The sequence below is a fragment of the Pyrenophora tritici-repentis genome, chromosome 6 (assembly GCF_003171515.1).
Source record: "Pyrenophora tritici-repentis strain M4 chromosome 6, whole genome shotgun sequence".
NCBI classification, from domain to species: domain Eukaryota; kingdom Fungi; phylum Ascomycota; class Dothideomycetes; order Pleosporales; family Pleosporaceae; genus Pyrenophora; species Pyrenophora tritici-repentis.
In genome coordinates, this window is record NC_089395.1 from 572,154 (window position 1) to 592,670 (window position 20,517).

Consider the following 20,517-nt stretch of genomic DNA (forward strand, 5'->3'; position numbering starts at 1 on the left):
CAGACAGTCGATTCTTCAGGATATATGCGATGTAGGAAGTATGTTGCACATGCATCAACTTCAAAGACAGAAAATACCTCGAGCGCAACCACTTCGCTTTATGGAATGTCCAGTACGGATTATTGTAGCCCTCCTGGGTGAACAGCCATAGACTCTTTCTGACAACATTGGGACCCATGTATTCTCCGCGGTACTGTATCACCACTTCATAATTACGATATTGACATATGCGTAGAGATTACTGAGGTACATTCGCTCCTCTACAGCTAGCCTGCGCCAATGCTTTCTCACCACCATCGTCACCATCTTCTCCATCCTCTGAAGGCGAGGCTTCAGATGACCAGTCCGGTTCGTCCTCCGACATTTCTATGTTGTCAAGCCACTTGTTATTCTCGTGGCCTCTCTTGGCCAGTACCGGGACGCTCTTCCACGACGATTACTTGGCCTCTGTAAGCTTACGGCTGAGATGGAAGATGACCTTCTTGACCTCTATCTCTTTAGAAGATACGACGGCATAGGAGCGAATTGCGAACGAAGCAAGCTGGCGCTGCACGAAATGTTGGAGATAATCCCTCGCAACAATATAACGACGGATGAGATCGCAAGTAATCAGCATACGCCAATTCCATATCTTCATCAACTGCGTGTTGTCCATGAGAGCACTACAAATATGTGATTAGTATAAGTATTCGATATAGGAGCAGCTGGCTTACACTACATCCACGAAGGCGTCAATGTGCATGAAGAACGACGGGATAAAGTCAGCACCGCTGATTCTCTCACTCCAAAACTGCAGAGATGTCAACAAGCAAGTCAAGCTGGCTTGATTCTTATCGATTGCAGATCACAGACAATATAGAGGCTCGTGCACAGTGGCACGTCCCAGAGAATGGTCTGTGATCTGCAATCGATAAGAATCAAGCCAGCTTGACTTGCTTGTTGACATCTCTGCAAAACTGGAGCCCTCTTGGCCTTTGCGCGGATAAACAATGGCAGGAGTATGGCAGCTCGTGTATGAGCTGCGCTGACAAGTTTTGCGTCAAACAGAAGAGGCTCGATTCGTTCTTCTTGGCGTTTCCTAAAGAACTGTGCCCGTTTTCCTGCCCAAGCACGGTCACCTTTGCTCGCCTTTCGGCCTACCGCCGTGGACTCCAGTGTTGCTTTTTGGGCCGCAATTGCCTATGTTTCGTGTAGCAGGACTTGCAGCTCCTCTATGGTGTCATTCAGTTTTACGAACTTTGCCTTCTGGGACTCTTGCTCTTGAGGGGTCTCGTTTGTAGGTGCTTCTCCGAGCATGCGTGCTGCCAAGTTCCAGTTGGTGACTTTCACGACACAGTCCTCGTGTGAAACTTCGCCTGGCACCAAGTTGCGGATGTATGAGTTCATGCCGTACAGCTAATGATGCACCTAGTGGTGTCAGTTACCAGCTCGAGTTGCGGCATTGCAAAATCTTACCTGTTTCCAAATAGACTCAACAGTGCCCTTTGATTTATCCCGTGTCTCAGCGAGGCTCTTGTCTTTGTTCTTTCCTGTGACAGCCTCCCGACAGTCTGGCGGCACCCATCCTCGCCTGACGGCAAGCCGATCTCTCACTTCACTAGCGCGGTTAGGTATCCACAATCGCGCTTCTCTCACCTTCACTTTCACCACAATACTACCGAGTTAACCTTAACGGCTCTCTAATCGAATTTTCTCAACCACTACAGGTTGAGTGAGGCGTCTAAACTCGAATTAAGGTCGAGTTGTAGCTTTAATCGTCATTCTTTGTTTTTGGTTTCGGAAGCGGAAGTTTTGAGGTACCTGTGGGTGACTATGGCACTACTGCTGAACACACAGTGCAGTCAACAGGAACAATCTATTAGAGGAACAAATTAGTCCCATTGTAGTCTCTTAACGCATTTATGCTTGGCACATGAAGCAAAAGAGCAAGTCGAGATTCAAAGTATACAAAGGAAATTCTATTGAAAGATCGTGATGTAGTAATATAACTACAAAGCATGCGCTATCATGACGCGGCCGTGAATGAGAGACATGAAAGTCGTGAGGAGCGTTAGCCATAACCGTAAAAGAAAAGAGAAAAAAGAGAGCGATCGACCGTGACAAACAGGAAAAGAGACGCCATACCACCCACCATCCACCTAAAACACCAACATGGGCCCGTTACTCGCCTTCCAAGTACTCAAATGCAACAACTTCCTGCCCCCACCACCCCAAAACTTATCCTTATGAACGTGTTCCCTTTCCCTACCCCTCCTCCCACCAGTCGCAGCGGCACCCCCCACCCGCACTTCCCACAACAGCAGCACTCCCCCTAACCGGTCTACCCAACCACCTCGACAACACCCTCTCCCTCTCTTTCCTCTCCATGTACCCCACCTCCTCAATCGCCTCCTGCACCTCCTCCATAAGCGGACCCATGATCCTGACATCGCTCCTTACTTCCCTCTCCCTCGGCATTGCCATTTCCCTCGGCGGCGGAGCAATCTCAACCGGACTCAACATAACCGGCACATCCATACTCTCAACCTCTTGATACTGTTTCCAGCTATCATTCCCAGTAATCGTAGTCAGCGGCTCAAGCGCCTTGTCCCAATCGCCCTCCCTCAGTTTGACGTCTTCAAAGTTGAACTCGCGAAGCGACCGCTTATGTCGTGTGATGAAATCCGCAATCTGTGAGGAATCCATGATTGCGTTTTCGAGAGCTAGGGTGCGAAGGCGGGGGAAAGATAGTGGTGTGGGACCACCTCCTGCTCCTCCTACTCGTTGGGAGGGGTGAATATTACTCTCATCCGCATAGTTGGCTTTGCTGGACTGCCCCGACAAACAAGGTTCACGATCCAGACTCAACGGACAAGGACCACGCGACCCTTTCCACCGGAAGAAAAGACGGGTCAGACTACGGGAGAGAGTGGAGAGGTAGGCGTGTAGGACGCGGAGGTGTTCTGTAGAGTGGCTGCTGCGAGACCGCGGGGACGAGGGAATGTTTTCCATGCAGATTGATAGATGGCGGATTTGGCTCCAGCGCTTGGCTGATGAAGGTGTGCTGCCGAAGTTGTGCAGGGGGTGCAGGTAGAGGAGGCCGCACGGGTGGATGGGGTGGAGGGATAGGGCTGAGAGACTGTACAAGGGGGCACGCTCGATGGCGATGCGGAGCGAGATTAGGGCGTAGTCTACAACACCACGGCGATGGCGTGGGCTGTTGGATCCGGGACAAGAGATTTTAAGATGTGTAAGATTAATCATTTGGGAGAAGGCGGCGCAGAAGGCGGGGACGTTTGTGGCGGCGTGGAACAGGGGTGGGTATTGTTTGATGAGTAGGTCTTGCATTTCCCAGCTACCGTACTTTGGCGCCTTGTCCTTTGCAGGTCCATGTTGGGGGAGTTGAACTTGGGGCTCGTAGATGAACTGTTGCTCTGCGCCGGTCAAGGGGTCGATGATGGGTGGAAGGCATGTTTCTGGTCCGTGGGGCATGTGGAAGGTGAAGGTCTTGACGTGGCGGCCTATCCTCGACAGCGCATCAATTCGCGCAGGCTTGGAAAATGTAGATGTTTTGAATGTAACAGTCATCTTTTCGAACAACCGGGGCGCTGCTTTGGCAGAAAAGTCATGGCATACGAGACGGAAGCTTGATAGATCCTCTGATTCCATATGGTCGAGCAAATTATCGCGGCATGCATCATTAAGCCAGAAGCGCAAGAAGACTGAACTTGTAGAAAGAACCAGGTTACAAATGGAACCATTTGAGCGAATTGCTTTGTGCTGTCAGTACCCGAATCTTGCATGTTCCAACAGTGAGGGAGCACTTACATCGACCATCCGCCGTCGTCGCCGGCGTCAATGGAATCTCTCCAAACAGCAGTTTCGAACTCGCGCGCGACACCGTAGTCGCAGCACTACCATAGCTATTCTGGCTCTCTTTGGAATTCGATCGCTTTAGCGACGGTGGTTGTCGCTGTGAGTGATACATGTTCAAGCTTGTACAATCTCATGCAAATGTAGTATAGCGTAGTTGTGTTTAAAAAATCGATTTCAATCAAGGTATCAATCTGGTGAAAAATCGTAAATAAATCGTACTCGTCGTTTCAAACATCCAATCTTCCCAGAGATGAAAGCGAAAAAAAGACGAGAGAGAAATCCTAAGGATACCAAAAAATTGAACCTCCATCGCAGTCAGTCCTATTTACCCAAACTAGCCATGCTCTAAAAAAGCGGGGCGAACTGACACGAATGCAAGTGTGAGTCAAAACCACTTTGTCAACCCTCATCGCCAACCAAGTCGCCACCCCATCACCTAACCTCGATGGAGCCTCCAACACTGCGCAAAAACACGACTACACCACGGTGCAGAGACGTGTATATATGGTGTTTGACGCGACGATTCGACACAGCCATCCATGTGGGGCCGTCGGCTTGAAACGTTTCACACCGCTCGGCCAACCGTAGGCTGGCATGCACGGGATGGTGTCTGCGGCGCCTGCAGTAGTGTGCGTTGTTCGGTCTTGGGGGACAGTGGCTGGGCGAGTGCGAGTGCGTAGGACTGGCGGTCAGCGCTCCGGAGTCGCGTGTAGGGCTTGTGTACTTGTGCAGGGGGTTGTGGGAAGCGCCTTGATTGAGTCAAGGGCCAGGTACGACGCGTCTGTTAGTTTGCGCGGGCGAGAGACGCGATTCGTAGGAGACAATAACAATAAACAAATGATGTCTTTTTTTGGTAGTTCGCGTCTGTTTCAAGTCAATGTAAGGTTATCGATTAGTGTCCGGAGGCGTGGTGTGGCTGGGTACATGGAAAGTCAACACCATACAACTATCGCGACGTCCTTCTGCTTCCGTCTTGTAGATGGACTCCAAGACGTGATAAGTACAACTCGTGATAGATGACAACTAAATCCTTCCTAATACATCATCCGACAAGATCTAAGCTACAACATCACATCACATCACAGCAGCTATCAATCTCGAGTGTATGTTAAGAACGCGTTCGCGCAAAACCACAACATCACAACCACGCGTTTCCCTCTGCTCTGCTTACACACCACCTTCCCAATCTCTTGGCCAAAAGCATCATCACCGCGAAAATGCCTCACCCGCATAGTGGCGTTACAACACAAACCAAGCAAATCATTTCTACAGGTTGACCGGTCACACGGGACGGGCCCCGCACTGGGTACATCCTGCCCCTACCAAAGCACATGGGCGTTCAAGATTATATCGAAAACAAATTGATGATTGGATGTAGAAACTACATGAAACATGATGTATACTACCCGGTTTCGTTTCATTCCACTACTTTCTCCACCTCCCCACCGCACCGACAGACAGACATCCTCATAACAGCATTAGTCAAGTATAACTATTGGGTAAGAAAGATAAAACACATCGTCTTGAAACAGTGGAACAGCTGCAGGTGGGAGGTCTCCACCTTCCCGCTGTACAGTATGCACGCACGCCCTCGTGGCCACCATTGGCCGTACCGTTGCGACCCAAACTACTTTTTGTCGATCCCCAAGTTGCCGTCGAGTAACGTTGACCGAATACAGCCGCTTGCATCCAGTCTCCTCATCATCCTGACGCAATGGGACTACTTCGGACCTGCCTCATTGGGCTTCCTGCGCATTCCTCATCGTCTCTTCTCGTCGGAGAATCTTGGGGCGCCCTCGGGAACGGGAGGAGGCATATAACTTCCCCTATACCCATTAATAGGCGGTAGATTCTGGCCAACGACTTCTTCGTAGCTTGGCGGGGCATCATCATATACAGGAGCTGGCGGAGGCTGGGAAGGTTGGCCGCTGAAGCCCGTGGTAGGAGTATGAAGAGGTGGTGCATGAAGTGGGGGTTTTCCCGATTCTGCATTGAACCCAGCTGCTAGTAGTGCCGTTGGGGGCGCGATGCCAGAGTAGACCTTGACCGGTAAGCGGAGGGGTAGCACAATGAGCTGATCTTCACCGTGCTTGTAGCTTCCGTAGCCAAGTCCGACGCGCACTTCGAGCTCGTAGAAGCGCGAGAGGTTGCAGGATGTAAAGCTTGGCGAGACGGTGTTTGGTACAACCTTTCCAGACCAGTACTCTGGGTTGATGGGTACCTCGGTTTCTAGCGGGTCTGAAGGGGCGCCAATTGGTATCGCCATGTTGCTGAACGAGCACAGGATCCAACTGTTGGACTCGGTACGGGATACGTCATGCGCCCGCACTTTGGTATATCCAATGAGTTCAACCTGGAGCATTTGCAGATATATGTTCTTTGTACGCGGGCTGACATTCTTGACAAGAACCCGCAGCGGTATGTCTTGGTTGGCCGTGAGTATCGCAGGGTTTGGCAAACGCGCATCAATGGCTACGCGCGGTTGCACACCTCCTGCAACAGACTTGCTTCCCGGATTCTCCAAAAATTCATGTTGTCTTCTTGCATACGCTTCTCCGTCTGCCTTTTCGGGCCGCGGAGGCTCAATAGGCAAAAACGTAAAGTTTGCAATTGCCCTTGGGTTTTCCTTGAAGAACTGTGGTCTTCCTACCGTCACCTTGACGAAGTATCGAATCTCTGCCTCGCCTGGGAATCCACTAAGCGTTGGTGGAAGTGTAGCCTTGACGTGTTGTGTCGGTGTTTTTGCGAATTCGGGAATCGTATTTGTAAAGGAGACACTGGAGATGGGGTTGTTCGACTGTTGGCATTGCGTATTGAGAGGAAGCTGTTGTTCGCGTCAGCGGTGTGGGAAGTCGCTGCCACCACTGGATGCCTACCTTGAACTGAAATGGATATTCAAAAGAACCAGAATTCAAAGGGAAAATAGCCTTTGGATTGAGGTCTTCTTGACGTGTATTCGGTGGGAGCAAGACCTGTGTCTGGTACAAGAACTTGTGTACTTCTAGGACTGGTCTCTGTTTGTCCGGCCTGCTCGGATGTATGGGCGCCAGTAGCCGTGTCCTGCCCTCACCTTCAAGCTTCACAATGATGCTGCTTACATTGGCCGGATGGGGCACACGCAAAATGACCTTGCCCTGTATGAGGTCGAGATTTGTATAGTGCTCGTGCGGATGCTCGAGCACAATGTTGACATTCATTTTGAGGCGTGCTGCGCGGGGTTGCGATTGTGTTGCTTTAGGCTACGATGTCTGAGTGAGGGAAATCGCGCAGTTTGCAGAGATGAAGCAACATGTCAGAAGTTAAAAAGTCTTGAGTGTGGAGCCATGTTATAGATTTTGTTTTTAATGCAGAGGCTAAGCCAGGAGAACGCGTGTCAAGTCATGAGCGTGTTTGCGCGCAGGCTGAAGGGCACAAAACGGATTGAGCAGGGCGGGGTGCGAAGTTCCCAGGATCCAACAACGTCATAAGCACTAAGCAAACAAGACGTCTTTTGTAGCTATCTAGCCGCAAGCAATGATTTCAAATATTTGGAAATGATCTTGCTAGACTGCTTTCCGTATATCTCAGCTCAATAGCTGGGTGCATACGGTGCGATGTCGCACCTTGAAACCGGGTAATATGCCGTACACAGCCACAATCGCACCCCAGCCGCAGTTCCGAGCTGGAGCATGCCCAGTCTTACTTCAGCATCGTGTTTCTTGCCCAATTCTCTCGGCGGCGAATGCGGCTACTTTTGCGATGGAACATTCCGGAGCTTGCGCTTGGTGCACTACAGCTTTTCTTTTGCTAGCATATCTGGAGGCTATGTTAGCACTACTGGTTCATGTTGTGGAGCTGTCACCGTACCACATATATCTAAATAGAATGCAATAGCGTTAAAACTACATGTTTGTCAGCTAGATTCGTTCCGGTCGATGAGCAGCATCCTTCATACTTGCGCTTGCTCCCCGTGAGTTCCCAGAAGAACCACTTGAGACGATTCGTCCAGTTGATCAGGTCAAGATGGCTTACGCCAATCAAAGTACCTTTATAATCACCCCACTGGCTTGAATGGACGCTGTAAAAGGTCAGATATCAGTACATCATCCTCAGTCTTGCGTCTTTTGTACCTAACCAGCCCATCGTTTACCCCCTCTATTGGCTTGATAATCGCATGCGAAGGCGAAAAGACGGACCATTTGCTGGGCTCCAGCGACGCGCCATACGAGTAATACTTGACGTCCGGTATATCCGGTGTCTTGGGGTTGAAAACATTCTTCATATATGCTTGTGTGAGCTGTGAGAAGGCGCCAGTTTCAAGGCCAAAGTACTCCATGACCTTGTAAACTCGCTTGATACGGCGCTCTACCTTGTTTTAGCTTGGAATCATGGATGTATCTGGTCAACATACGGCCTATTGTCTCAAACATGTAATCAGCAAAGGCAGAGCCTCTGTGTGGAGTCGCAATGGTGGTGAGGGAAAGGATCTTGAAGTCGGTCGGTCGAAGTTGGCTGATCATGTATCGTGAGTCGAGACCCCTGTGTTGTCTCAATACAATGTTTCTTGGAAGACATTATGATGTTTACCCCTAGCCAATGTCAGCTACCAGGAATTGTGCCAGCTTGATTATCCTCCTACCATGCTGTGTCTGCAACTAGTCAGTGATATGTATCTTGCCTGGAGATACGTGCACATACGCGATGATGTTGACCTGCTTTCCCTTTGCTTTGAGCGCAATACTCTCGGCCAACTTGGCTGATCTTGCCTCGATGCTCCCACTGGGTGGCACTGCAGCGACGATGACTTCGATGCCTTTATGTGCCAGTGCATCTGTGATTCCCCGCCAGTATTGTATTCCTGGTATGAATTGGCCGGCAAGACGCAATTCGTCAAATCCAAGGAGCCCATGTGCCAGGACTATGGTGTTTTTCTGCGAGAATCAGAATTGCAAAGTACGGGTGGACTTGGGCTCGTACAGGAGTATCTTGATTCTGTTAGCCATATTCGTGAAATCAAGTGATTATAATCCCAAGTACCATATTTCTCGCGCATTACAGCAAACTCATCGACAATCTCGCGACCAAAGTCTGAGATGCGCGGGTCTTCTTTGCGCCATTGCGAGCTGCTGAACTGACGACAGGCATACTTTGGTATTAGAGTATATGTCACTGGCCTCGAAATAGGCGAGCGAAGAGTCGCCCGAGTACATGTTCGTATCATTGGGTAGTTGTCATTGTATGTGACTCCAGAACGCGTTTGGAGTTTAGCTGCGAAGTTCCGCGTTGCGCTCCACGGATGACGTACGTAGGGCTCGTTAGCGACAACTGCCGGCCAGGGTCTGTGACGGGTACAACTGATGGATACAGATCGAGGCTGAAACATGTATCAGACCCGCAGACGTTATGCAATCCCATGCGTGCAGTGCGACGGGATACGTGTGTGGGAGTTTTAAGTACAGGAAGTTTTCAGAAGAGTCGCAGTTGAAGCAGAAATGGCACAACATACACCATCATGAAGCTGCAGTTGCTAGGACATTTTCGTAATGCATCGTATACTGGTTGGAACTCAACTGGCGCAGTCCGAATCTGACTGCTACCAGGTCATATACAGGAAGCCATCTCCACCACTGTACCCTCCTGTCCGGTTCCCCATAAAGTAGTAAAGTGCAGCTGCCCTTGCGCATCACCCAGACGTTATACCAGCGGTCTAGTTTGCCTTTCGCGGCGGCTCGGGGTTGGCGGTTATGACGGCCTGGATGAGTTGGTCGACGACCTTGGAGCCAGACTTGTTGCCAATCTCTTCAATCTCCTTGACCTTGGCGTCGGTGTCCTTCTTTGCATCCTCCTCGGCCTTTTGGTTGCCTGAGCTGTGCTGTTCCGTTGTCAGCTTCATGCCCCCCAGCCTGTAGAGTGTTGACGTCGTTGACGAACCTCCTTCTCAAACTTCTGGTACTCGTCCTCCTTTTCTTTCCTGTAGTCTTCGATCTCCTTTTGTGCTTCGTTTCGGGCGTCCTTTACTCGCTTGGTGCGGTCTGGGTACATTAGAGCTATGTCTCGGTAGGGTGTCGGAAGCTTCATTTACATTCTCTTGCTGCTGGAGTGTTAGCGACTGCTATCTTTAACACACTCGAACTGCGACATACCTTGCTGGACAATCTTCTGAGCTTCGCGCTCGGCCTGTATCGCGTGTGAGCTATGCGGATGTTATAGTGGGTTGCGCTGCCTTACGTCGAGCAGGGTCTGGATACCCGCGGAGTTTTGGGCGGACTACAGCTGTCAGCGGTCACTCTAACCCACGTATTCCGAATAGCTCACCATCTTTGGTGTTGGGTTTGCGGGGATGTTGGTTATATCAAGGTAGAGTTGCGGAGAGACATGATGCAGCGAATGACCTTGGCGGATGGTGCATCGGCGGCCCAAGCTCCTTCCCGCCATAAGTCCCCACTGCAACTTTACAACTTTACACAGACTCAGTCACCAACACTGCAACTTCTTCACCGCCCTCAACATGTCTCGAGCCTCTCAGATTACGTTGGCGACGACATGTTTCTCGGCGATTAGCATTGTCGCATTCGTGCATTGGTCGCAGAGAGCCGACAAAGCAGTTAGTATACACAATATGCGGCTGCATGCGTCTTTGCTGATATCTTCAGGCAATGCATATGGGTGTTATCCGCGACTACGAACAACAACGGGTCAAGCGCGAGCGACAGGCCGACTTTGAGATGCAGCGAGAATTGGAACAGGAATACAGAAAATACCAGACGGTATCGGATGGAGGGGGGCCTACTGCACCACGGTCACAAGGTGACTCTGGGCGATGATTCTCAACATCCGCCACTTTACTGCAACTGTAGCCGGTGAGCAAAAGTCATATTGCCGCTCCAGCCTTGCATGCGCAGCCCTTCTAGAAGGCCTCAGGTTCCCCACGTGCCCTAGCTGCGCCACCCGTTCTCCCAGGCCAAGGGACCGGAGTACATGCAGCCTTGTTGGCCATATTCTTGACCGCCGACTAAATGGTAGACACGACATTTGTCTATACAATAGGACTACCAATCGAATCCAGCAGAATTATGGATTGATTATTTGATGGCGGCTGATGGACAGCAAGATTCAACCAGTTGGCTCTGATACACAACGGCAAGTCAAAGAGACAAACGACATGTATCAAGTGAAATGAATGCCAACAAGGATAAAGCATCATTCATTCTTCAGGCGCCCTGTATCGTGGCAAGGCCAACGTCTATCACAATTGCCAAGGTTTGGGCCGCGGTTAGGCGATTACCCATTGTCTATAATCGGCTTCGTTTGTGCCAACAAAGCACCAAGCACATATTGCCAGCGTCAAAAACACTGCCCCAAATGTGCATATCTTTCTCCTTGGTATCCATGTGATCTGCGCAATGTGTATGCCCGGGAGCACTACTGCGCTCCTAGTCATGATAGCATTTCCTAGCGATGGCAGTGCATAACTTGCTATTGAACCATATCGAGTTGTGATCGGGTATCCGGCTAAGTCTGCTTCCCCTGGTTCGTTGGCTGGTTGCCCGATGATGCGTGTGGCCACACACTTGGTTCAGGTATTGTACTATAACGTCTTGGCATGTAGTGACCTATGAGGTCATACGGATCTGGATGTCATCGCGCGTCACCAACAACGAAATGGAGAGGAGTGCAGATTGTGCTGGTAATGGAGTGAAATCTCGTGGTTATCAGTTTCAGTGTCAGCTTCGCCAAGTGTCTATGCTCCCTTGCGCAGATTGCAAGGCAGTTCTTCGGCGACGGCGCCTTCACAGCCCGGCGGCGAAAGACTGTCAAAGGATCATCAGCCACCAAACTTATCATTCAGATTGGTTAGGCAAGCCAACACACCGTTAGGCTCTTACCTAGTACCATCTTTGCGTGGTGGCGTTGGTTCCACCCTTCTTTCCAGTTTACGTCAGGGTCCTTCTTTCATGACGCAGATTGCAAAGGCTTAAAGACCCATGCCTGCCTCTCCACAAAATCGCACTTTCATCCTCAACCTCACCCTAGCAGACGGCTATACAATCACCGAGCAAACTTTCAAATCTTGCTCCTGTACTTCCCCTTACATTATATTTGAGGATTCATTTGTATAACTAGACTCAAGTTGCACATTCAGGGTTCCGCGACTCCTTCGCACCATCATCATACTTTATCCTTCAACATGAAGGTCTCACAGTTTCTCACTTGCTTCGTCGCCGCGCAGGCAATCACCGCTGCCTCGATCCCCGAAACAAACAATGCGCTGCACGCACTCGAAGAGCGCCGCGTCGTCCCACCCTCAGAACTCCTCTCACCAGAGCACACACTAGAGCGTCGCAAAGGAGGTGGTGGCCGAGGAGGAGGGAGTAGTAGCGGTGGTAGTGGCGGCGGACGCACAAGCGGCTCATCTAGCGGTGGTGGTGGACGCACCAGCTCAGGCTCCGGTGCACCACGATCGTTTGGCGCAGCACAGCCATACAGAGCCGGTAGTCGCACACCTGGAAAGGGTCTTGTTGCCGGCGCTTTGATTCTCCCAGCAGCCATGCTGTTCATCATGCCCGGTCTATGGCTCGCCAGCGTATACCCATACCACTACAATAACCCCTACCGCTTCTACAACCAGTCCGCCACAAACGACGATAACGATAACAATAACAACAACAAGCGCGACCTCTGGACACGCCAAACTCAGGGCCGCAACGAGACTCTCCCCGTCATGTGTCTATGCCAGGAAAACAGCTCCTGCGGTTGTGACGAGAACGACGGTGACTACTCGTACGTTGACGACCTTGTTGGCAACGGAAGCTACCCCGCCCTCGACAAGTCTCTCGTTACCGTGTCTGATGTCAATGGCACAAAGACGCTTGTTTTGAACGGTACCCTGCCTGAGGGAACGACCGCGCCGGGAAGTAGTGCGGCCGTTGACTTGAAGGTTGGAAAGTACACTGGGTACTATGTCGTTGGTGTCATGGTTCTTGCTGGTGTCTTCATGTAAACCCATCCGTCTTGGACCTGCAGAAGATGGTGTCTCTGGTTTTGATTACCTAGGGGGTTGTATTACTATGATGAAGCTATGAGGTTCTCTTTTTCGGTGTTTTGTTTTGTTTTTGATTGCGTTTTGGGAGGCATCATTGGTTTTTAGAAAGGCCTTTTTCTCCTGTCGGTTGAGATGGTTTGGACTGGATTAGGCTGGGCTTATGGATATATACCCCCGAAGTTGGCTTTTTTTCTCCCGACCTTTGGGCAAATACGAGTTTTAGACTTAATCATACGTTTCTATCCAATACCCTGTCTGCTGAGTTTGGTGTGATGGGTAGTGCGAGTGCATGACTGCTTATGCCTTCTTGCTTGGAGGAGTGGGTCGCTGAGTGACATGGGAATGGGTGTATGTACTGATACTTGTGTGAAGTTTGGTATGAGAAGAAGAGACGAAGTAAGCTTGATCTTTATCTGGGCTATTTTGCGTTCCATATCTCTCTTCTGCTGTGCATGGAAGTGTAAGTGATGAGAAAAAGGAGCGAACGCGTAGATGGAGAGTTGTCTCTCGTGAATTCATCACTCTCTGAGAGGCTGCTCTGTATAAAGGCCTCCGCGCTGTCATCAAACACTTCAATTCTGAAAGAGTTCCTAGTTTTACGGTTTTAAGACCGAGGTTGCAACATAAAGCTTACACGGTAGCCATATCAACTCACGCAACTTGCATCGTCGTGCCTTTCCTTGCACTTCTCCCTGAACTCAAATTTCAAATTACACTCTCAGCATCTATCCAACACTTTCCGCTTCCGCCTAGCACTTCACAGATACAAAAGTGTTAATAGCTAGGTGCAGCAGTCTCGCAACTTCACCGCCCCGGCCAACCCTCCACGTCGTCATTCACCCACCCATTCATCCATGCTAGATACTAAAATGTCAAGCCTCTACATGCTTGGCCCAGAGACAAGACTACGCAAGCAATAGTCACAGATTACGCAGTATCACAATACAAGAATGATGAACGCCTCGATTCGTCAAACTAGGTTTAGCGGCTCCGGAGCATCGGATGGTCGACGCTTCGACAGCGGCGGTGCGGAGGTAAAGGCGTGCACGTGAGTTGATTTGTATGTAATTTACATTCCGATTAGGGAAAGACTGTTTTATAGTCCTTGTAACGTATGTATGGGTGTTAATTACTTGTTGAGGGGGAGGCTGGGGTTGGTGCTGGGTGTATTGCGGAATGACTCGGTTACTCCATGTAGTTAATTGTCTATAATGGAAAGACCTTGTCCTTATCTTGTTACCTCCAGTTTCTTCTCCTACTCTGTCGAGCGTAGGTGGGTTCCGGTGGGGTGGGGTTTAGACGTAGTCTGGGTACGGGAAGAGAACGACGCGTAAACGGATGTGGCTATGAAATATCATGAGGGAAGTTTTGTGGGCGTAATTCATGGCGATTTACATATATGATTTTTTGGCTGCTGCGCTGAAGATGGTCATATGTATCGTTGTCAGCTTGGGACTGTGACCGGCTTACATTCGTGCTCTACGAGTTTCCGCTGTTCTGGATGCGAGCCGAAAAGGCCCGGTCAGTCAGGTTTTTTATGCTGGCTTGATGGATTTCCTCAAACTGTACTTATGACCACGTGTGGTTTCGTATCGTCTTCGGGCGGCCAGTGATGGGTTTTATGCAATTGCGGACTTCGGACCCGCAATCACCGAGAGCATCTCAAACTGCACATTTTCCACATCCGTTTGCTAGAAATTCCGGTCAATAGTTTGACACCGCTACAACAGATACTCACCGATTGCTGTGTGTTAGGGCGACGCTGCAACCCCGTGACAATTACTATAACCGCAGAGAAAGCAGATAGAGATCGGTGACTGCGACCAGGCGGTGTATATAGTGATCAGAGCGCGAGCACATGCCACGATCCCATCGGTATGGACGTCGGAGGTGATCCATGGAGTGATCCTCACCAGCGTCCCATGTCCAGATTCCGGTCAATCGGAATATGGAAATTGCCGCTATGGCATCCGAGTCATCCGCCTGAGTTCCAGATCCACGGCAGCGAGTCTCTGGTACGATCGGGCGGTGAGGCTCCGTGGGGTATATTGTATGCAAGTGAGCTGATGCGTGGGATCGCAGCGCCTTCTGAACGGCGTTGTGACGACCTTGGGTGTAATTCCTCGGGACATGATGGGGCCTTGGAGCACGCTCCAGCCTGACCTGGCTAGGCACCGATATCAGTGGTGAGGTGTCAGCTTAATAACACACTGTAGCATGGATGGAACGATATGGGAAAGCTCGCACTCTCGACGTTCATCAAGTGACAAGAGACATGTTCGAAGAGCCGCAAAGCTTTCAGCATGACGTGGGCAAGGAAGCGAGACGCAGCCAAGCAATGCACCGTCGACAACTGCAGTCATTATTGGTGGGCGAAATTACGTGTGCCGGCCGTAGTGCCGTTCGGCACTGCGCTTGTATGTGCCAATCTTGTAGTGTTGCCTATTGCCCTGAGCCAGCCAGGTTGCAGTCGTGCCACGCACTGAAGGCCGATTCTAAACTGGTCAAAGTGAGTACGATGTTGCAAAAAGATGAGAACTGGTAACAGCCACTCGCCCCTGACTCATTTCAAACATTATTCTGGGAAATCTGCCTTGTAACAGTCTCCTATAGTAACTGCAGACAGATGCGGGACTGGGGCCGGGTACGGTGAAAATATGCTCAGGGCGTTAGACCCTCGTCTTCTGAAACTGGAAAAGGTTCCCGGTGTTTAGTTTGAGGCGGAGTCTTCCGATTTTCCTTGGTAGGCGTAGCCTTGCAGTATCGACACTGGGACGAGGGTGGATGCAGGTTGATGTCATTGGCAGATAGCAGATCATTGAGAACCGTGTAGACCGGGAAGTGCTGCGTGAGATGTACAGATCGCCACCACGTGAACCCATCGCACGGGAGGGTGCATAGGGCTGCATAACGGTCAACCGTTGCAGGTAAGCCTCGAAGCGCGCAATCACGCCGATGGCAAGGAGTTTAGCGCTCACAGCGAACCTGGCGTTCTGATAGCCCAACCAAAAGACGGACAAAGATTACCAACATTCTAGACAATTCTTTACAATGAGATGGAACTTCCCTCTAGGCATACTACCTAGTAGCATTAGCGGCGTCTTCCACCGCCCACCCATCAATCGGTGAAGGACAGATGGAGCAACTTACCCCATGACCCACGGACAGAGTTCTGTATGTATAATTGGACGATTAGCCGGAGATGGCTTTCGAAAACCCCATGTTGCGTGTGTCCATCTGCAGATGGCCAGGCAGCACTCAGCTGGTCAGCCTGAAGCGCTAGGCAGTGGCAAGCGCCCATACACTTCTGGAATCCGCTGGTAAGGCTGATCAGCTGGTATGAAGGTGCAGAGTAATCTTGCCGTTCTAGCTGTGGTAGATGACTGGAAATGGAAGTTGGTGTTGAGGTTTTGGTGGTCCTCTTCGGAACACGGAGTCGCGGTCGGGATTCACGGTCGGGATTCACGGTCGGTACGTACGTAGCCACCAAGCGCGAACCGCCACCACCCGGCGCGGGATTTCTCGAGAGCCGCACGTACCGCCAACTACCAGCCTCAACGACCAAGTTGCTATTCATCGCCAAAATGATTCTCGCAACCTCGTAACATGAAATCGCCGACGGGCGCGATAGCCGCTCCGAATGGGGCACTAGACCCCGGTGGAAGCGCAGTGGAGCTAGAGCTCCGGGCCTGACTAATATACGTCAGAAAAGTCACTGCCCCTCCGTCGCTCCGCTCCCGCCCACTACCCAGGCGCTATATCCAGAATTGTGGCTGAATTCGAGCTGTCAGATGCGATTCGAGTCACGCAGAGATCGTGTCACTCGGCTCTAGGACGTATGAACCGATATAAACATGGGCTCTTGTAATGTATATGGTACGCTTGCGTGGCCCGCGCACTACAGGGGTTTTGCCGCCCCCGTTCGCTCACTATGCGCAAAATACATCGTATGTTTTCCTGCTCCCGCTTCCACGCCCTGTCCTTTTTCCTACTAAATTCTCCGCGACCCTGCGGATGTTGCATGGGCTAAGCCACATGCCAATCAGCTTCTGAGACGCATCATCTGCAACAAGCTGAAAGAGCATCTAAGAAGCGAAGTACCCACCCCTGCCACACCCGAAGACCTTGCCTCTTTCTATACAGTTTGGAAACTAACGGCTGTAATGGCTGTTTTTGACAGTCCCATCTTAGTAGCTTCCGGCTGACTGTGCACATCATCCCTACACACGTCTCCAGTTGCCTGATGGACCTGCAGATGGACAAGATGCCTACCATGGGTGACCCACTCTGGCCTATGCTTTTCTATTCTATCCTCATCCCTTCCGTATATATGCCGTCCCTTGCCACGTCGAGTACATTCATTACCCCAAGTCTCCATTCCCCTAAACACCAGTTCTTCAGTTGTTCCATATCGTCGGTCTCAATCTTCATACGCACCCACGTTTACACATTCCACTGAACATCAGTGACTTACTTCCCAAACATCTTAAACCGCCAACATGTGCTACCAAGTCATCGAACGCTACTCGGTCTGCCGATGTCTCTACCACAAACATTCAATCGACCCATGTGCCTCCCACGGACAACGCGGACATACCATCCAAGAAAAGACGGTTCTTGTAGGATATACATGCAGCAAACATAGCAACGGCCGACCTGAGATCGCCCATCAAACCAGCGTCCACCCTGATTCGGGCTACGGAAGCGGCACATATCCTCCCTCGTTCCTAGGATGAAGAGACAAGTTTCCGACCTCATCACGATTCACGACCATATCTATCGTTTCACTTCAACATTTCCGATTGACCGTTTGTCTCTTGTCCAACCATCTTCTCGTTCGAGCCTGCGACTGTTGTTTCTTTTGGAACATTCATTTCTACACCTTCGTCACGTTTAACAATACACGCATTAACAAGGAGTTTATCTGGGGCTGGAGTCTTCATCATGGGATACATATTAGAAAGAGCAGGACGTTGTACGATTACGAGGGCATGGGTATAATGTTATACTGGATCTCGGCGGCATTGAGTGGAGTAGGAGGAATGAGTTTCAACTTCTCTTCTAATCCGTTATTTTTACTCGTGTAGTAGCGCCGTGTTTCGCTGTCAATCCCACTATTTTTTACAAGCACCTTCAAGTCTGCCTTGCGTAAAGAAAAGACAGCAGCCACAAAGCCCACACTTCTAGGGCGGAAGAGGCGAGTTCGTACTGTCCTAGTCTCGATACCGTACACGAGTCGACGTGTCGCCATGCTATACTTCAATCGTAATCTAAACTTTGACGGACCGAAGCGTTGGAGAAGAGTGAATCCAGTGCATACGACGTTCGCCGCGACGTCATCTCGCTAAGCTGCCCCACATTTACTCTGCACGTGCACGTGCTACCTTACCGCCTCTTCCCTGACCCAAGCCTCTTGGTATACACTCAACACCCATCCACTCGGACGGTGTGAGAACCGCCACCCGGTCAAGTAGGCCTACACACAACTCAACGTATTCTGCGAGGTCACTGCCAATTCCTATGACACACACATAAGACGATAACTCCACTCTGGAGATGCAAGTGTCTTTGTGATGTTTGACTCATTTATACGGGCGTTTCCGACCGTGCCGGTGAACTACCAGCTTCGGCAGCCTCTTGTCTCGGCGAATCGGCTTATCGCGCCACAGCTATCCATCGGAATGCAGATGACGCCTTGGACGCGAGTCGCATTGACATGGCTCTACGAGGCCCGTTGCTTCCGCTGCCAGCATCTCGACACGGAGTCCCCGGGCGCAGGGCGAGAATCGTCACGTTCCGCGTCCTCGAGGACACTACAGCTACCTCGCTCGGCCATGGTAGCTCCCGCAGCTGCGTATGCGTTGGGCTATGGGCTTGCGCGGCTCTCTAGCCACGGTTTCCTCCCCCAATGCCAGGATACCTGTACTTGTTTTTCTTCGTCCTTTTGTTAGCTCCCCTCTTGTTTTGTCTCGGCGACCTCGTATTGATGCGCAGTCTGGGACCATGTACATGGTGTGATGTTGCGGTGTTTTTTCCCTTGTATTGCTGGTGATTATAAATTCTTGGTTTCTTGCGTGGTCCCGCTGAGCTATATGCCGGTTTTCTTGTTTCGGCATTGCTTTCGCAATCTACAGTACGCACGCTCAAGTATCTGTCCGGCTTCCGCATTCTTGGCAGCTTGTCTTTTGCTTCATTTAACTTTGGTGCCGACTGTAGATCCCAGCACACCTCTCCACCCCCAAGCTATTCTTGGCAGTTGTTGTAGGGTGTTTTGGTTACGTGGCTTGGTCATGTTTTCTATTTCCCACAGACTTGACAACTCGGCATAGTTTTGCTACATTGAGTCGGTGGAGATGCATCACCCCCGGTCAAACAGCCGACAACTTCAGCTTTCCCCAAGCGGCCCCTACCGAGATGCGAATTCAGCCTCGCGGGCGCGACAACGTTGTATCAACGTTTTGTGGGTACAACGGCAACACGGATCATGGGTCTCTCGCCAGCTCGCCGGTGTTATATTGGCCCCTGCATTAGTTCGATCGACTAGCATGACCTTCAAATCCAATGGGATATGCCATAAAGGGAATATTCGATACAACTTCTCTCATTGGATATTGGACAACTGGGTGGCCGCCTAGCTTACATGATCTCGTCGAATTGTGTCGTCGTGGAACTTCCACTGGTTGGAGGTTGGAGGCTCGTGGACGCCTTGCGACCATGTATACACGAGTAAATCCTAGATAGGTTATCGGAAGTTTATTCTTGTGTTGTAGTACTTAGCACGTGACACCGCTGCTGACTCAACCGGTTGTTTTGGGAACATGTCTACACGGTTACCTGACGACCAGGCCATGATTACTCATATTACGCATATCCCTTGTCACGACTGATGACGTAGAAGAGCATTGAATTTTAGACGACAATATAGCCACAAGATACACCATCAAGAAAGCTTTAGCAAGGGTAGCAATCCGATTCGTCAAATCTAAACTCCAATCACCTTGCGCCCAACTCCTATACACGAGAACACTTGGCAGACTACAGATCCCGCCTTACATCAGCCCATCTAATACAGAAATAAAGCCCTACTCATCCTAACACCCATATCTTCCACCAAACATTCTTCATTATCCTCTTCCGGACTAATACCCAGCGCTTAACGGGTAATTCCATTGTGGCGAATGAGACAAGCCCCTACACCCATTATAGATGCTCTCACTCTTTCTCGCGGTCACGATCGCGGTCTCAGTGGTACTACGATCAGATGTGGCGCAGTGTTTGACGGCTGAAAACATGGGGGGCGGAGTTTTACGCCACTGAGCTGGGATGGGTGGGGGGCCTTGCAGCGAGGGAGGTTCATGTGTTTTTTGGTGTGTGTGGTAGATAGTGCGAGGTTTGCTGCTTGCCAAGGTTGGAGCAGGGATGTAACGGTTTGGGACTTGCCAAGACCGACTTGGGTGAGAGTTGGGTACGGCTATCGCTACCACACTTTCTCATCACACACACCTATATAGCTGCAGTTCCTCCATAGCTACACAATGCAACGCAGTCCTCCTCCTCTCCTCACACCGTCACAAGGGATGGTGAGGGCGGAATGGGCGTTGTGTGGTGGGATTGTAGGGTAGGATTGTTACGGGGGGTTT

The 20,517-nt window shown here is 50.7% G+C and overlaps 6 protein-coding genes across 6 annotated transcripts; 2 read left to right on the forward strand and 4 right to left on the reverse strand.

Moving 5' to 3' along the window:
- Positions 1-436: 436 nt before the first annotated feature.
- On the reverse strand, positions 437-3,967 carry PtrM4_114570 (Tymo-45kd-70kd multi-domain protein; the record flags this gene model as incomplete). The annotated part of the gene is made up of 7 exons (XM_066108133.1): positions 437-662; positions 714-790; positions 853-1,179; positions 1,234-1,395; positions 1,456-1,597; positions 2,372-3,752; positions 3,808-3,967. The coding sequence occupies 7 exons, from the start codon at positions 3,965-3,967 to the stop codon at positions 437-439; spliced, it is 2,475 nt and encodes an 824-aa protein (XP_065961318.1).
- Positions 3,968-5,614: 1,647 nt separating this feature from the next.
- On the reverse strand, positions 5,615-7,052 carry PtrM4_114580 (arrestin; the record flags this gene model as incomplete). The annotated part of the gene is made up of 2 exons (XM_001934844.2): positions 5,615-6,679; positions 6,732-7,052. The coding sequence occupies 2 exons, from the start codon at positions 7,050-7,052 to the stop codon at positions 5,615-5,617; spliced, it is 1,386 nt and encodes a 461-aa protein (XP_001934879.1).
- Positions 7,053-7,624: 572 nt separating this feature from the next.
- Positions 7,625-9,055, reverse strand: PtrM4_114590 (LipA, acetyltransferase and hydrolase protein; the record flags this gene model as incomplete). The annotated part of the gene is made up of 8 exons (XM_066108134.1): positions 7,625-7,650; positions 7,702-7,736; positions 7,790-7,912; positions 7,965-8,199; positions 8,246-8,373; positions 8,533-8,765; positions 8,812-8,819; positions 8,872-9,055. 8 exons carry the CDS (start codon positions 9,053-9,055, stop codon positions 7,625-7,627), a joined length of 972 nt encoding a protein of 323 aa, XP_065961319.1.
- Positions 9,056-9,541: 486 nt separating this feature from the next.
- On the reverse strand, positions 9,542-10,152 carry PtrM4_114600 (NtpF, Archaeal-vacuolar-type H+-ATPase subunit H; the record flags this gene model as incomplete). Its single annotated transcript, XM_066108135.1, has 6 exons — positions 9,542-9,706; positions 9,766-9,866; positions 9,917-9,925; positions 9,978-10,011; positions 10,063-10,101; positions 10,150-10,152. 6 exons carry the CDS (start codon positions 10,150-10,152, stop codon positions 9,542-9,544), a joined length of 351 nt encoding a protein of 116 aa, XP_065961320.1.
- A 190-nt stretch (positions 10,153-10,342) lies between these two features.
- Positions 10,343-10,658, forward strand: PtrM4_114610 (uncharacterized protein; the record flags this gene model as incomplete). The annotated part of the gene is made up of 2 exons (XM_001934847.2): positions 10,343-10,438; positions 10,488-10,658. 2 exons carry the CDS (start codon positions 10,343-10,345, stop codon positions 10,656-10,658), a joined length of 267 nt encoding a protein of 88 aa, XP_001934882.1.
- A 1,898-nt stretch (positions 10,659-12,556) lies between these two features.
- On the forward strand, positions 12,557-12,835 carry PtrM4_114620 (uncharacterized protein; the record flags this gene model as incomplete). Its single annotated transcript, XM_066108136.1, has 1 exon — positions 12,557-12,835. The coding sequence occupies one exon, from the start codon at positions 12,557-12,559 to the stop codon at positions 12,833-12,835; it is 279 nt and encodes a 92-aa protein (XP_065961321.1).
- Positions 12,836-20,517: the final 7,682 nt, after the last annotated feature.